This window comes from Aspergillus uvarum, assembly GCF_003184745.1.
Source record: "Aspergillus uvarum CBS 121591 unplaced genomic scaffold BO82scaffold_36, whole genome shotgun sequence".
Lineage (NCBI taxonomy): Eukaryota > Fungi > Ascomycota > Eurotiomycetes > Eurotiales > Aspergillaceae > Aspergillus > Aspergillus uvarum.
Window position 1 is genome coordinate 283,461 of NW_020291333.1, and position 13,689 is coordinate 297,149.

Below are 13,689 nucleotides of genomic sequence, written 5' to 3' on the forward strand. Positions count from 1 at the left end.
TGCACTCATGCGCAGCAACGAGACCATCAGAATTCCCAGTCAACCTTATTTTAGAACATTTCCAAGGGAGTCCCCCTAGAAAGGACACCTTGCCCTTACTGCATTCCAGTTTACCCTACTTCTTAACTTCTGGACTATTTCCCCGCGCAATAAGGTTGAGAGGTCAAGGCACTAAACGTCGAGGATGGAGTTGATAAGAAAGTCAAGATCGGGGTGGCAGGTGATCGACGAGAAACTAGACGACTAGAAGCAATCATCTGCACCGATCACCCGCGGGTCGATCGTGACACCTCTCCACCACTCTTCATCGATTCATCTATATCGGGTGCTTGTCCTCATCGTGTATCGTAGTCTAAAATGTCTATCTCGGTCGGTTGGGAGGTCTCGGATGTTGATCGTATGGACTAAAGCAGGATCGTGAGCCGGAGAGATCTTGGAGGGGAAGGAGGAGTGGAGGCAGCTCTCGAGCAAACGACGACGGTCGCGCATGCGGCCACAATTCTCTCGAATTTCGGGGGTCCCTGGCAATGGGAGCAGGTTCTAGAGACCGAGGACGTACGCAGATTGGCTGGAAGCGACAAGCAGAAACATCGCGTGGAATTCGACAGACCCACTTGGTGCGGACGTAAAGGGAGCGATGGCGTTGACAGCCGGGCCTAGACTGCGAAAGACCGAGAAAGATTGTTAGAGACGGAGACCAAGAAGGAATTGATTGGCACCTCGTGCAGCCCACTTCCAGCAATCTTGAACAATCTTGGATAGCCCTGTTGGTCGGCAAGATTAATTGGTGGGGATTGTTGGCACGATGACGTCGAGGCTGAGATGACAATTCGCCCGATGGGGGAGATGGGGGGTAAAAGTTGTAGATTTGAGGAGATTGAGGAGTAAAATACCGGTAGAGCCATGTGTCGAGTAGATGCGACCGGATGGGTTAGGATGGACTGGAGAACTGAGAAGAACTTGTGACCGCCTCCCCATTCTTTTCTCCCCCGGAGAATTATGCCGGCTGCTGCTGGTACGTACTGTACTCCTGTACTCATAGTGCCTGGTCTTGCCGCCTTCCGCTCTCACTTCTTCCTCTCACTTCTTCCCTTCTTTTGCCTCCGCTATTTACTACTTCCCTCCCTCCCCCTCCCGGCTTTTTCTCTCTTTCTTCGCCTCTTCACCCCCCTCCCCTCGCTCTCTTTTTCTACTTTTCGGATCTCCCCCTTCCTCTTCCCCTTCCCCCCCCCCCACTTTCGTTTCTCTGCTCGTATCCCACCAGCCCCGGATGTAGCTTGGTGAGCGTGGTTCGTCAGTGTTGATTCACTTTGTCCCCCGCTATTCCATTATCCGCGCCCATGTCCGAGTCCTTCGAGTCCGAGGCGGCGGTGATCCATGATCCCGCCAGCATGGCGCAGGAACGGGAGTTTTACAAGTGAGTCGTCCGGTAGTCTCTTATCAATCTCATCGAGATCAGGCAGACTGATCACAATGCTCTCCTTCGACAGGTACTGCCAATTGCCCCAACGCCCAGGACTGCTGCATCGCCCGCCCACTACCCCCTCCTCCGAGGAAGCCGAAGAAGAGTTGCCTCAATCCTCCCAAGACACCACTCTAACCGCCCTCGCTCAACTCGGTGCCTTGCGACTCAACGCTCGCCGCTGCATGATCTCCCTCTTCGACCGTCATACTCAGTACATCCTCGCCGAAGCCACTCGCACCCTCAGTCTTCAGGATGATCGCGTCCACAAGGATGGCGATGCTCTCTGGTTAGGGAGCAGTGCCATTCAGAAGTGTGATGGCGTCTGTCACTATGTCTGCGATTATGAACAACTCAACGCCGGTGAAGAGTCACCGAGCAATGGAGGGGGTCCCTTTGCTCTAGTCATCCCTGACATGACTAAGGACGATCGAACCAAGAACCGCGGGTACGTCGTGAACGCCCCGTCACTCCGCTTCTACGCTGGCGTACCCATCTTCAGCCGTCGCGGCATCGTGATCGGCGCTTTTGCCATCAGTGACGGGCAGACGCGACCGGGCCTCGACGACCTGGAATTGCGCTTCATGAAGGATACAGCCGCTGCAATCATGAACCATCTTGAGATGGTACGTTCTCAGCAACAGAACCTGCGCGGGGCCAACATGATCGCCGGTTTGGGACGCTTTCTGGAAGGGGGACTGTCCTTGCCTCTCGGGCTGCGTAGCAAGAGTACCGACAACCGGGACCTTTCGGACAAACAGCTGCATTTGCGCTGGAACCATGCTACACGGGCCCCCGGGTTTTCATCGCCTCGGGATCCCCGTGAGCGCCGGGATTCGCGTGAATCGAAAGAGCCGAGCGCCCCCAAGGAAGCGTCTTCGCCTTCAGGGTCGTACCTCAATGCGACTTCGCAAAACATGGCTAACGGTGAGAAAGGCTATGAAGGGAGTCGCACTGCCGATAATGCCTCAAGCAAGAAGAGCCCTTTAAGTAAGACATTATCCAGTGGTACCCGAGAAATCTTGAATCGTGCGGCGCACGCCCTACGCGAATCCTTGGATGTGGAGGGAGTGGTGTTTTTTGACGCGAGTGTGCGCTCGTATGGCGGGCTCATGCAGAGCGGAGAGGCCCGCCATTCCGATCTGGAGATCAGTACTACTTCCGGCTCTGGCGAGTCTGGTAGTGACAGCGAACACTCCACCGTCGGCCACTCGTCCACTGAGACCGATGAGTCGGCGCTTTGTGAAGTCCTCAGTCTCTCGACCGACCCGGAGGATGCGAGCTTTCCCATTGGGTCCTTCCACGAAAGCTATCTGCGGTCGCTTCTGCACCATCATCCTCGGGGTGGGATCTTCAATGTCGACGAAAATGGATGGGTCTCGTCCAGCGAAGGCAGTGATGGGGCGACAGGGAATACACTGACTCGCGATATTGTCTATCGGCGTCGTGAGGCCACTCAGGGCGGTAAGAATGGTCTCCGAAGCAAGCGGCAAAAGCTCACCTCCCGAGATGAGTGCAAGGCCTTGCACAAGGTCTTTCCTCAAGCGCGGAGTGTACTTCTATTCCCAGTGTGGGACTCGCGTCGCAATCGATGGTTTTCAGGGTTGTTTGCGTGGACGACTTCCCCGCGGGCGTTTAGCTCCCGGGGCGAATTGGCCTACCTGTATGCCTTTACCAACAGCATCATGGCTGAGATTCATCGACTGGATATCGAGCTCGCCAACAAGGCAAATCGGACGCTGGTCAGCAGCATCTCACACGAACTCCGTAGTCCCCTGCACGGTATCCTAGGCAGCACCGAGCTGCTGACCGACTCCAGCATGACGCCACCGCAGGTTGCTCTCGTGCAAACCATCGAGAACTGCGGTCGCTCGTTACGTGACATTATTAACAACATGCTGGATTTCGCTAAGATCAACCAATTCACACGCAAGTCCCGATCTGGGCGGTTGAAGGCAGGTCCGGCCTTGGCCCGACGACAGGCGAACTCCGGGCGAGCACTGGCGAAGAAGCGACCGAGCGAAGGCATTGTCAACCTCATCACCGACGTTCAACTCGACTCGGTCCTCGAGGAGGTAATGGACACGGTTTTTGCGGGTCACTGCTTTGCCACCACTACCGGATTCCTGGCCCAAGGGGGTCCTGTACTGACCGATCAAGACAAGGATGGCGACTATCTAATGGGCAATACCCCACAGAAACCCCGGACCAACGAGCCCCTGACGGTCATTTATGATGTGGAACCAGGAATGACGTGGCTCTTCGAAACACAGGCAGGTGTGTGGAGACGGATCTTGATGAACATTTTCGGCAATGCGTTGAAGTACACACGGTCCGGTCACATTGTGGTGTCTCTGAAATCAGCTAATTCTGCTGGTACCAAGCCCAAGCGGATACCGTTTGGTGATCCCTTCAAGCATGAGGTGGCTGGGATCGTCCTCAGTGTGAAGGATACTGGACAGGGCATCGACAAAGAGTATCTCAAAAGCAACATCTTCAAGCCATTCTCCCAGGAGGATCCCCTGTCTCCCGGAAGCGGCTTGGGACTTAGCATCGTGTATCAGGCGGTGCAAACCATGGGAGGGAAAATCGACATCAATTCCACTCGGGGAATCGGTACGGAGGTAACAGTGAGTGTCGATCTGCTGCGGAGCCCGAGCCCGGCTTCCAGTAGTGATCGAGAGGCGCGCACAATTCACAAAGCGCAGCAGTTCTCTCGGGGGAAGTCGATTGGTTTGCTTGGGTTCAATGGGCCCGAGAGGGCGAAGGATGAGGGGCTTGCTCTGTTGCGGACCTCGCTCAGTAGCATTTGTCAAGACCACCTTGGCATGCAAGTCGGCATGGTGTCGTGGGACTCGAGTGATGCGCCGCTCTACGACGTCTACCTGGTGCAGCATTCGGATTTCGGTCGCGTCGATAGCACCTGGGCCAGCATGGCGGGAAAGGCCTTGACCACCGGGCAGGAGCCCAAGGGCCGACCACCAGTAGTCGTCGTATGTCCCACTCCACAGGAGGCTCAGAAGATGGCCACTACCGGTTACCGTAGCCCCTCGTCTGCCATCTATGAGTTTGTTAGCCAGCCGTGTGGACCAACCAAGATAGCGACGGCGGTAATGACCTGCATCCAGCGGCGCGAGCAGCAGCAGACGCAGTCGGTGACGGCCAAAATGGATGCCACGCTGGAGGAGGAACCCGGTACGCAGCCAACCAAGTTCACAGCGGCCTATCACGCCTCAACCACAGACGTACAGACTAAGACATCGTCAGGTATGGACATTGCGCTGACCACCTCCACCACCATGGTCTCGACGACCACATCCAGCAAGGGGGATTCAGTGACCAAGATCTTAGCGATCGAGACGACGAAACGAGCGCCTGCGGTCCTCCTTGTGGATGACAACGAGGTGAACCTGAAATTGCTGGTTGCCTTCATGAAGAAAGCGAAACTCTCGTATTTCACGGCAACCAATGGCTTGGAAGCCCTGGAGGCATTCAAGGCTAATGCCGGACTGATTCAGATCATTCTCATGGGTAAGTACATTCTCTCATTGGGCATTTGACCTGCGTGCTAACGTCGCCATAGATATTTCCATGCCGGTCATGGATGGTCTCGAGTCTACACGGCAGATCCGTCTCTTCGAGAAAGCACAGCAAGAACTTAGCCCGACGAGTATGCCGACAGCCAAGCCCGCTGTGATCATTGCCTTGACCGGACTGGGCAGTGCTACCGTCCGCCACGAAGCTCTCACTCACGGGGTGGACCTGTTCTTGTCCAAACCGGTTCGATTCCAGGAGCTGATAAAGCACATCGGCGAACTTGTTCATTGACCTTTTCAACCCTGCCTTTCCTTCTCTTCTTCGACGCAAAAGTTCCCACATACCCCTTTTTGTATTGATGCGCTGATTTCTGGGTGATGTATATATACGTATGATGAGCATGATTTGGAAGGCGCACAAGAGACTTCCTTTGATAATAGATATATACCAATATATGTCATATATCCTCATTTGGACCTCCAGTATACGCAGCCTATGGAGAGTATAACAGTTAATTGTCATCACGGATGTAGAGTTCAACATCCAGATTCACAGGCGCGCCCCGTTCCCTGCCCCTGAGCAGAGGTGTAAGTCCGCCGGTTGTACAGTACTATCTCGGCTCTATATTGCCTCTTTCCTAAGCCTGTCTTCAGAGGGACCTCTTGTGTCTCCCCGTTGCGACCTATTGGAACGAATACCAGTACCTAGATTTAACAAGCAACGTGATTGTTAGAGAGTTAGCACCGTACAACACAGGAATGCCCGACGGACAGCTGTACTATCCTGGTCGAGATAAATTGGCCATAGCTCTCACCCAGCACGCAAACTTGGATAGCCGATTACTTGATGACTTAAAGACTCAGACCACTTACCTTAATCCAAACCACACATTAACCCTACTACAACATTGTGCATGCTCTCGCTTAACGTATCCCGGCCTCATCGGCGATAGCACACCCTCCAAGACCGCCACCGGACCTTAACGCCGAAAGCCGGTGGCCTCAACTCGACATCAACAGAAACCGACCAAGCCCCCAGCGTTCGCCATCTCGGTCCCTCCTCGAGTACAATGACTTTCATTGGGTCTGCAGGTTGCCTTGAACTCTAGACGAAGACCAATGCACGAACTCGCCATCGAAGCAGCAGATGGCGTACCCCGGGAACACCCCTTTATATCTATGTTGCCCATCCAGCTTTGTTGTAGGGCCATCGCTTATCGAACGTGCGATGCTTTCCCAGCCCCACAATGTCCCTCACCTCCAGCACTAAAGCCCCCGTCGACCATGTCCAGACTCCCGAGGAAGACGGCACCGTCTCTTCCCGGCCGGGGAAGGCCACGAAGGAAGAACGTCGGATCCTCCATCGCGTGGACCGCCGCTTGATTGTCATGTTAGGGTTACTGCATACGGTCTCCCTGATCGATCGCGGGAATCTGGGGACCGCGTCGGTGGCGGGCATGACCAAGCAGTTGCATCTGATTGGGATGAGATATGTACGTTTAGTCCCCTCTTGTTGTTGTCTGACGATTTGGGGGAGGGGAAAGACTAATTCGCTTGGTTGCTGCGGTGCGGTAGAGCATCATCGCCGTCGCGTTCTTTCCGCCGTACATCTGCTTCCAGGCGCTGGGGCCGGTGTTGGTCCGGAAATTGGGGCCGGTGGCGTATATCTCTGGGGTGTGTTTTGTGTGGGGGGCTGTGATGGTATGTTTCTCCTTCTTGCAAGTATCGATCCGGTGAATGTTGAGAAAGGTGTAGTTGGCGGCGGGGTTTGTCAAAGATTGGACCCAGCTGGTCGGCATCCGGATCGTCATCGGCGCCCTGGAGGCGGGCTTCTTCCCCGGAGCGGTATATCTGATCTCGACGTGGTACACGCGGTTTGAGATCCAGAAACGATATGCCTTGTTCTATCTGCTGGGATGTGTGGCGTCAGCGTTCACGGGGCTTCTATCGTATGGAATTACTTTCATGGTTAACGGCCCTTCCCCATTCCCCGTCTAGCCTGGATAGACCCAACTGACAGGAGATAGAATGGCCTAGGAGGCCTAACCGCCTGGCGCTGGATCTTCGTCATCCAAGGCCTCATCACCTGCGTCCTGGCTGTGATCGCCTACTTCGTGCTGATCGACTTCCCGGACCGCATGCTGAACCAGCGCAACAGCTTCCTCTCGCCCCGCGAGTATGAGATTGTGATCCGCCGCATTGATGCGGATCGCTCCGACTCCGCCCTCGAGCCGTTCAACCTCCGCAAATACCTGGCCGCGGGCCTCGACATCAATATCTGGGGCTTCGGGTTGATCTACTTCTGCAGTACGACCACTGCGTATGCTCTGTCGTACTTCTTGCCGATCATCTACCAGCAAGGGATGGGGTTCTCGACGGGCGTGTCGCTGTGTCTATTTGCGCCGCCGTATGCGGCTGCCGGGATTGTGATGATGGCTACCTCGTGGGTTGGGGATCGGTATCGCATTCGCGGTCCAATCATTGTGTTTAATTCGGTGCTGAGTTTGATTGGGTTGCCTTTGATGGTATTCCCCCTTTCTTTTCTTTCTGTGTGGGTGTAGGGACGAGTGATGAGCTAATGGAATGGACTAGGGCTTCACGACCGGCGTGGCCCCCCGCCTGGTGGGATGCTTCTTCACCACCATCGGCGCGAATGGAAATATTCCGGCCGCGATGGCGTATCAGGTTAGTCATTGCCCTTGCATAATAGCTGAGTACAGTAGCTGATTTGAGGATCTGCAAGGCGAACAATGTCCGCGGCCAGTGGAAGCGCGCTATCTGCAGCGCCATCTTCGTGGGACTCGGAGCGTCGGGCGGGATGACGGGATCGCTCGTGTATCGCTCGCAGGATGCGCCAGAGTACCGCCCGGGGATCCTGGTTAGTATCGGCCTGACGTGCCTGTCCGTTGTGCTGGTGGGGGTGCTGTCGGTGCGACTGCATTATCTGAATAAGAAGGTGGATCGGGAGGAGTTGGTGATCGGGGGGTTGCGCGGATTCAAGTATACGCTCTAGCTGTCTCCGTCACCACAGAACGTATGATGTTGAAGATCCTTCCAGAATCACATTGCTCTAGTCTAAGTCTCAAACACTAAACCAACTCCTCAGCGAGGAAACCTCTAACCACTCCCCCAACCTCTACCACATCGTCCAGGTGGGGAAAATGCCCCGTCCCCTCCACGACATACTCCCGCAACCACCGCCCATCCAGTTCCCTCCGGACAAACGCCGCGTGCGCCGTCACGTCGCCCTTGCGAAGGCTCTTCCGCTCGCTCTCGAAATCGCCCTCCTGGCTTTGCACGTCCAGCAACCGCACTGGGGTTTCGCCCGTTGCCACCAACTGGTCGTTGTGGCGGTTGAGGGCGTACAGGATCTGCGCGAATCGCCCATCGACCGTCCCGTAGTAATGCGACATCCGTATGAGGTACGCGAAGTCCAGGCGGGAGTATGTTTCCTGCACGGCGGCGGCAGTTTCCGGGCTGGTGTGCAGGCCGAAACACCGGGCGATGCGGTCGGGCATGGTGCTGCGATAGTGTTCGGCGTACGTGGCGAGGGTATTCAGGTCGAGGGGAGTCGGGGGTGTCGTGCCAGCGTAGGGGCCGTCGAGGAGGATTATCCCCGTGACTTTGAGGGGAGAGGGGGCGGTGGTGAGGGTGTGGGCAATAAGGTCGAGGACGGTCAAGGTGCCCATGCTGTGCCCGTAGAGGGTGGTGGGGATTGGAGACGGTTTAGGGCAGGGGGATGAGGATGGGAGGAGGGTGGAGAGCAGTTCTGCGTGCAGCTGGACGAGGAGCTCGTTGATTCCTCCGGTCTCAGGGGTGGGTAGGATGGAGGTAGGTGACTGGCCGTGGCCTGGGAGGTCGACGGCGACATGGACGTGGCCCTTGCTGAGGGTGTGGCCGTGGGTGTGGAGGTGGGTGATTAGGGGGATGTAGTCGGTGGCTGGACAGCCGAAGCCCGGAATGAAGAGGGAGATTTGCTGGATCGAGGGCTGCGGAATCGTGGCGTTGGTGAGGTAGGAGAGGCCGGTGGATGGAGAAGTCTGGCGCTGAAGAAGCCGGAGATTTCTGGCGGTCATTTTTCTGATGTTGAGGGTATGTGATGAATGGCAACATGCAGGTGAGAAGCTTGGTATTTATCTCTACTATCGTTGGATCCTCAAATAACGCGGATCCCGAAGTTGAATTAGTGAGCATGACTAAAAGAAACAAGTAAGGTATTGCGGGGCATTCTTGATTTCTAAAGCTGACAATTCATGAAACCCGTTGGAATTGAAACTAAAGGTACGGACGGGAGCTACCAGTTAGGGCTTCCGGGCTTCTTCATATCGCCATTCCGGACCCCGACTCGCAGCACTGATCAATCCAGCGTTCCACACAAACCTCGTGAAGCCACGCTCCGCATTGCTGGGGACGGCAGAACTCGTAGTCCTAGATGGGCTGGCCACAGACCACGCAGTTCACCTGAAAGATGTCCTGCCCGCACACTAGAGACGGACAGGGCTCTTGGTTCTCTTCACTTCTTGGGATGCGCCAGTCGGAGACAGTCGTTGTGCTACTGTGTGCCACCACATCCGCCGGTACAGGAGAATCCGTCCTTGCGCAAGCGTTTGCGACAGATCAGACAACAGTTGTCCTTGATCTCAAGGTCATTCAAGGCCGCGTTGATATTGTGGTATTGTTAAGGTCGGTCTGCGTTGGTGATGCTGGCGCCCACTTGAACGCCCGCGGGGACATCACTGGAAAACACGGAGTTTGGGTCGGAGTTCCCTATATCGGAGTCTTGATCGGAGGCCTCATAGTAAATGAAGACTTCCTCGGATTCTTCGGATTCCTCATCGCTGCGGAGTTCGTCCCGGTCCGCAACTTTAGAGCCCCAGACACCAGCGGTGCTGAAAGTAGCGCTGAGCCCTTCTTTATCCCCGCTCTCGCTGAATTCGGGTGAAGTCTGAACCCGGGCTTCAAGGCTGGACCCGTAGACAGCAGCAGTGCTGAAAGTAGCGCTGAACCCGCTTTCATCCCCATTCTCGTTGATTGCGGGGGAGGCCTGACCCCGGTCCGCGATTTTGGACCCGCAGATACCAACGGTGCTAGAGTTGGCGCTGAATCCACTTTCTTCTGAATTATCGTTGGTGACGGAGGAAGGCTGATGCTGGGCTTGGTGGGCACCCGACATCAGAGGCTCAGAAAGCCTGGTATGAGCGCCTGACCTTGTAGTCTGAAGATTTGAGGGAACAGGGGTTAACGCCTTTTGTGCATAGACATTCGAGTGGCCAGCCTGGGTACGCCCAACGGCCGAAGAGGTTGGGGCATTCTTGACCTGGACCTGGGACCCCGAATGGACGGGTCTGGGCGGGTTTGCCGGAGTATGAGCGTAAAGTCGATGCCCTCGATGGCCCTCCTCTCCGGTTTCTCTGCTTGATAGCCCTCTGCGGAGCGAACTGGCTGTTTCCCCTTGGAGGCGGAGGCAGACGAAGGCTCATGCCGACGGTCTGAGTTATCCTTTGCGCGACTGCTCACGGTGGACTTGCGGTGCTCAGGACCGCGTTCTCCAGCCAAGCAACCGAGCAGGCCTCCCACTGGGGCCGAAGCACGAGGCCGATCGGTCGACTTGTGTTTGGAGGAGCTGTTTTTCTGTTTCAAGCATGATGATGGTGGTGAGATGTCGAACATGCGCGATTGAGCTGTCCATAAGGCGTGACTTTATACTGGAACCACAAACCTGTGACAAACGCACCACGAACAAAGCAAATCGCTCCACTGTAGAATATCGTTATGCGAATCGACGAGCTCCATCATGACTGAAAGAGCACGAGCAAGCAAGCGGAATGCGCCGGTGTGTGAGGACAGAACCCATGCACTCGTTGTCCCCAAGCCTTTATATAAATACATCAGTTTGTTCTCTCGTTGAATAGCCCTAAGACAACCCCCCCCCCCCCAGCCCACTTTTATCAACCTTTGGACAAAGCCAACCACGCAACATGGCTGAACGCCGCATATTCCCCGGCCCCGAGCAGAATTTGCCCGTCCACCACCCGGACGCCCTGGACTACAAGGCGCTGTCGCTCATCCTGGGCGAAGCCCTCGATCGCATCGGTCACTGGTTCGTGCACCTGATCTTTACCTACGACTACGAGGTGAATATTCTCCGCACGGATTGGTCGAACCCGGCGCTGCGCCACACCATCCTCGACCTGCTCAGGCGCACGCAGATCTCCGACCTCGCGGCGCTCCATGTGAACAATAACAACAAGGACTGGCCGGCGATCTTCTACCGGATGGAACGCTCGCTCGCCGGCATCCTGACGGAGCTGCTCCTGACCCATGTTACCAGGGAGGAGCGTGAGGATTCGCTCATGTGCGAATTCCGCGAACTGTTCCCCACTGGCAACATCACGGTGGGCACCTCCTTTGCCACCTATCACACCCCCTCCACCTCCGCCTCCGCCTCTGATGTCTCCACGGAGGTGCTGCGCGGGTTGGAGCGACTCGGTGACCAGGAACTAGCCCGACATCGCAGAGGTCGCAGAGGTCGCCCGTCAAACCTGATGCTGTGTATCACGATCGCCGAGAACGTGCAGATCCTGCGCATGCTGATCCCCCACCCGGGGAAGACCATGCTGAAGCTCTGGGCCGATCCGGTCGAGTATCCGGCCTGGCAGGATCACTGGCCCTGGGGTGGGGAGCACTTCCTACCCTACCGGGGCCGGCTGCCACGACCCACGCCGGCGGATGCTGCCCCCGTCGCGAGCCAGCGAGCGATCGGGCCGGACGATAAGTGTCCCATCTGTTACGGTCAATTCCAGTCCGACGATCCGGAGGAGGCGAATATGCCCGTCGTCTGGTGCGCGCGCTGCGGGCAAAACTTCCACGGCGCCTGTCTGTCGACCTGGCTGGGCCGCGCGGGCACGTGTCCCTTGTGCTCTCGCTTGTGGCGGACGGGGCGGACTGGGTAGATTGAGTTGAGGTTCACTCTGCCTGCCTTACGCTGTAACTTCCTATTTAAATAGAATCGAATTCTAACTTGATTGATATCCCGTTCTTTCTGCTTAGCTCTGGATCGATAACCCGGTCACCCGGTCTTGCAATCCCGTTCATCGGACCAGAAAACCAAACTCACGCCCAGTGGCTGCCCAGCTACATCAAAGGTTTCCTGCCATACGCAACCTTACTATCTGGTCATTAGCCACGATGCCCCACCCCTGCCCCTACCCCCACGGCAGATCACAGCACTTACATCTTGGTATACGAATGCAACGACCGATCCTTCAGCTGCTGCCGCACCAAATTCTGCATCAGCTTTGTCTGTTCCTGACTCCAGCCCAGCACCTGCGTACACAGTCGCAGTCCATACGCCTCGACGGCCTTCTCGACCATGGCGGCCTGCACGCGCCCAATCTCCCGTAGCCGGGCATCCTGCGGCCACGGCGAGAAAGGTAGGATGTAGGTCTGCTCATGGACATCCTCGAACCCGTGCGCGATCAGCCACGGCTTCAGGTCGATGTAGATGTTCAGCTCCCGGCCGATCATGTGCGCCGCGTCGTTCAGCGACATCAGGTACTCCATCAAGGGCGAGTCCATCTTCAGCGTGCCGTCGTCGCTCCACGCCCAGACGGCGCTCTCTTGAAGTTCGAGGTACCCGCCCGGCTTGAGGTGGTCGTAGGCTTGTCGGATGAGGCGGTGCCAGTCGACGACGCAGCTGTTGACGGGTTTGAGGTGAGTTTGGGTTGGGGAGAAGAAGGAGAGAGGGAGGGTAGGTACCCGGCTAGGTTGCGGGAGTGGATGAAGTCGTAGGCATTCATCTTCTCGAGCCAGTCGGACTCGTAGTCGTCGACGAAGAAGTCCACGTTCGGGGGAACCCAGGCGGGTTGAATAGGGCTGAGGTCATTGCCCACTACGACGGCACCGGGGTACTGGCTGGCACACACTTAGTATAGCCGGAGCCAATACCATGAGGGGAAGAGTCATACTCGGCGAAATCGATGGCCCAGTTGCCAGTCCCCGTGCCCAGGTCGAGCACTTTCTGAGGGTTCTTGATGGGGGCGTTGAACAGCTCGCCCCCCATCAGCATTAGGTAGCTGGCAAATGGTGGTCAGCTCATGCTGCTACTTAGAGGGTTGGGCAAGCGGAAAAGGCGAAGGAAGCTCGCTCACATGTGATGTGTCTGGCGGTGTCAGTATCTATCAGAGAGACAACAACGAAGGGACATAGTCACCAAGTCCAGCCTTTCTTGTTCCTCTTCATCATTCGGCATCCTGGCCTTGTTAATCACGTCCCACGCATCCCGAAGGGGTTGAAAATTACATGTAATTTCCCTACGGTCGCATACCCTCGTCAGACCCCGGGACACTTGCAGCAAGAGGTCAACCTACCGAGCGAAAGCTTGCGTATCGCCGCCCATTCTCATACTGATAGTCTAGGATACTGGAGGAAAGCGAATAGGTATCCATGAAGTCTTCATCGTAGTCGCTGCGCATCGACTGCGGGGAGGGGCAAAGGCAGTGTGAACGTATGAACCAAGGATCCCCCGGTGGACACTCCGGGCCGGGCCGCGGGCACAAAACCTACCTCGGTGTCGGTCACAAAGTCTTCGTGCTCAGGAGGGGGAATCTCCGGCCCCAGAGGAGACAAAGGAGCGTGGGGCGGTTGGTGGCCGTGGGGCTCTGGGTCTTGTGCGTGCCCATAACCAGTGCT

At 56.4% G+C, this 13,689-nt stretch overlaps 5 protein-coding genes across 5 annotated transcripts; 3 read left to right on the forward strand and 2 right to left on the reverse strand.

Annotated features, from left to right (window-relative positions):
- The first annotated feature begins 1,287 nt into the window (after positions 1–1,287).
- On the forward strand, positions 1,288–5,524 carry BO82DRAFT_433317 (putative sensor histidine kinase/response regulator). Its single transcript, XM_025640862.1, has 3 exons — positions 1,288–1,417; positions 1,491–4,993; positions 5,046–5,524. The coding sequence occupies exons 1-3, from the start codon at positions 1,341–1,343 to the stop codon at positions 5,288–5,290; spliced, it is 3,825 nt and encodes a 1,274-aa protein (XP_025490747.1). The 5' UTR covers positions 1,288–1,340; the 3' UTR covers positions 5,291–5,524.
- Positions 5,525–6,245: 721 nt separating this feature from the next.
- BO82DRAFT_286196 (MFS general substrate transporter) lies at positions 6,246–8,011 on the forward strand (the record flags this gene model as incomplete). Its single annotated transcript, XM_025631533.1, has 6 exons — positions 6,246–6,491; positions 6,574–6,699; positions 6,754–6,966; positions 7,026–7,523; positions 7,591–7,683; positions 7,742–8,011. The coding sequence occupies 6 exons, from the start codon at positions 6,246–6,248 to the stop codon at positions 8,009–8,011; spliced, it is 1,446 nt and encodes a 481-aa protein (XP_025490748.1).
- Positions 7,871–9,100, reverse strand: BO82DRAFT_355491 (alpha/beta fold hydrolase). Its single transcript, XM_025635467.1, has one exon. It carries the CDS (start codon positions 9,072–9,074, stop codon positions 8,088–8,090), a length of 987 nt encoding a protein of 328 aa, XP_025490749.1. The 5' UTR covers positions 9,075–9,100; the 3' UTR covers positions 7,871–8,087.
- Positions 9,101–10,976: 1,876 nt separating this feature from the next.
- Positions 10,977–11,951, forward strand: BO82DRAFT_393076 (uncharacterized protein; the record flags this gene model as incomplete). The annotated part of the gene is made up of 1 exon (XM_025638650.1): positions 10,977–11,951. The coding sequence occupies one exon, from the start codon at positions 10,977–10,979 to the stop codon at positions 11,949–11,951; it is 975 nt and encodes a 324-aa protein (XP_025490750.1).
- Positions 11,952–12,132: 181 nt separating this feature from the next.
- BO82DRAFT_286246 (class I SAM-dependent methyltransferase) lies at positions 12,133–13,472 on the reverse strand (the record flags this gene model as incomplete). Its single annotated transcript, XM_025631536.1, has 6 exons — positions 12,133–12,166; positions 12,233–12,694; positions 12,757–12,912; positions 12,966–13,073; positions 13,149–13,159; positions 13,368–13,472. The coding sequence occupies 6 exons, from the start codon at positions 13,470–13,472 to the stop codon at positions 12,133–12,135; spliced, it is 876 nt and encodes a 291-aa protein (XP_025490751.1).
- Positions 13,473–13,689: the final 217 nt, after the last annotated feature.

What these genes read in the sequence shown, in the direction of transcription:
- BO82DRAFT_433317 (XM_025640862.1), top strand. Translation starts at nt 1,341, where the DNA reads ATGTCCGAGTCCTTCGAGTCCGAGGCGGCGGTGATCCATGATCCCGCC. An exon ending in CAGGAACGGGAGTTTTACAA is followed by an intron (nt 1,418 to 1,490) that starts GTGAGTCGTCCG and finishes CTCCTTCGACAG; the next exon opens with GTACTGCCAATTGCCCCAAC. An exon ending in GATTCAGATCATTCTCATGG is followed by an intron (nt 4,994 to 5,045) that starts GTAAGTACATTC and finishes ACGTCGCCATAG; the next exon opens with ATATTTCCATGCCGGTCATG.
- BO82DRAFT_355491 (XM_025635467.1), bottom strand. Translation starts at nt 9,074, where the DNA reads ATGACCGCCAGAAATCTCCGGCTTCTTCAGCGCCAGACTTCTCCATCC.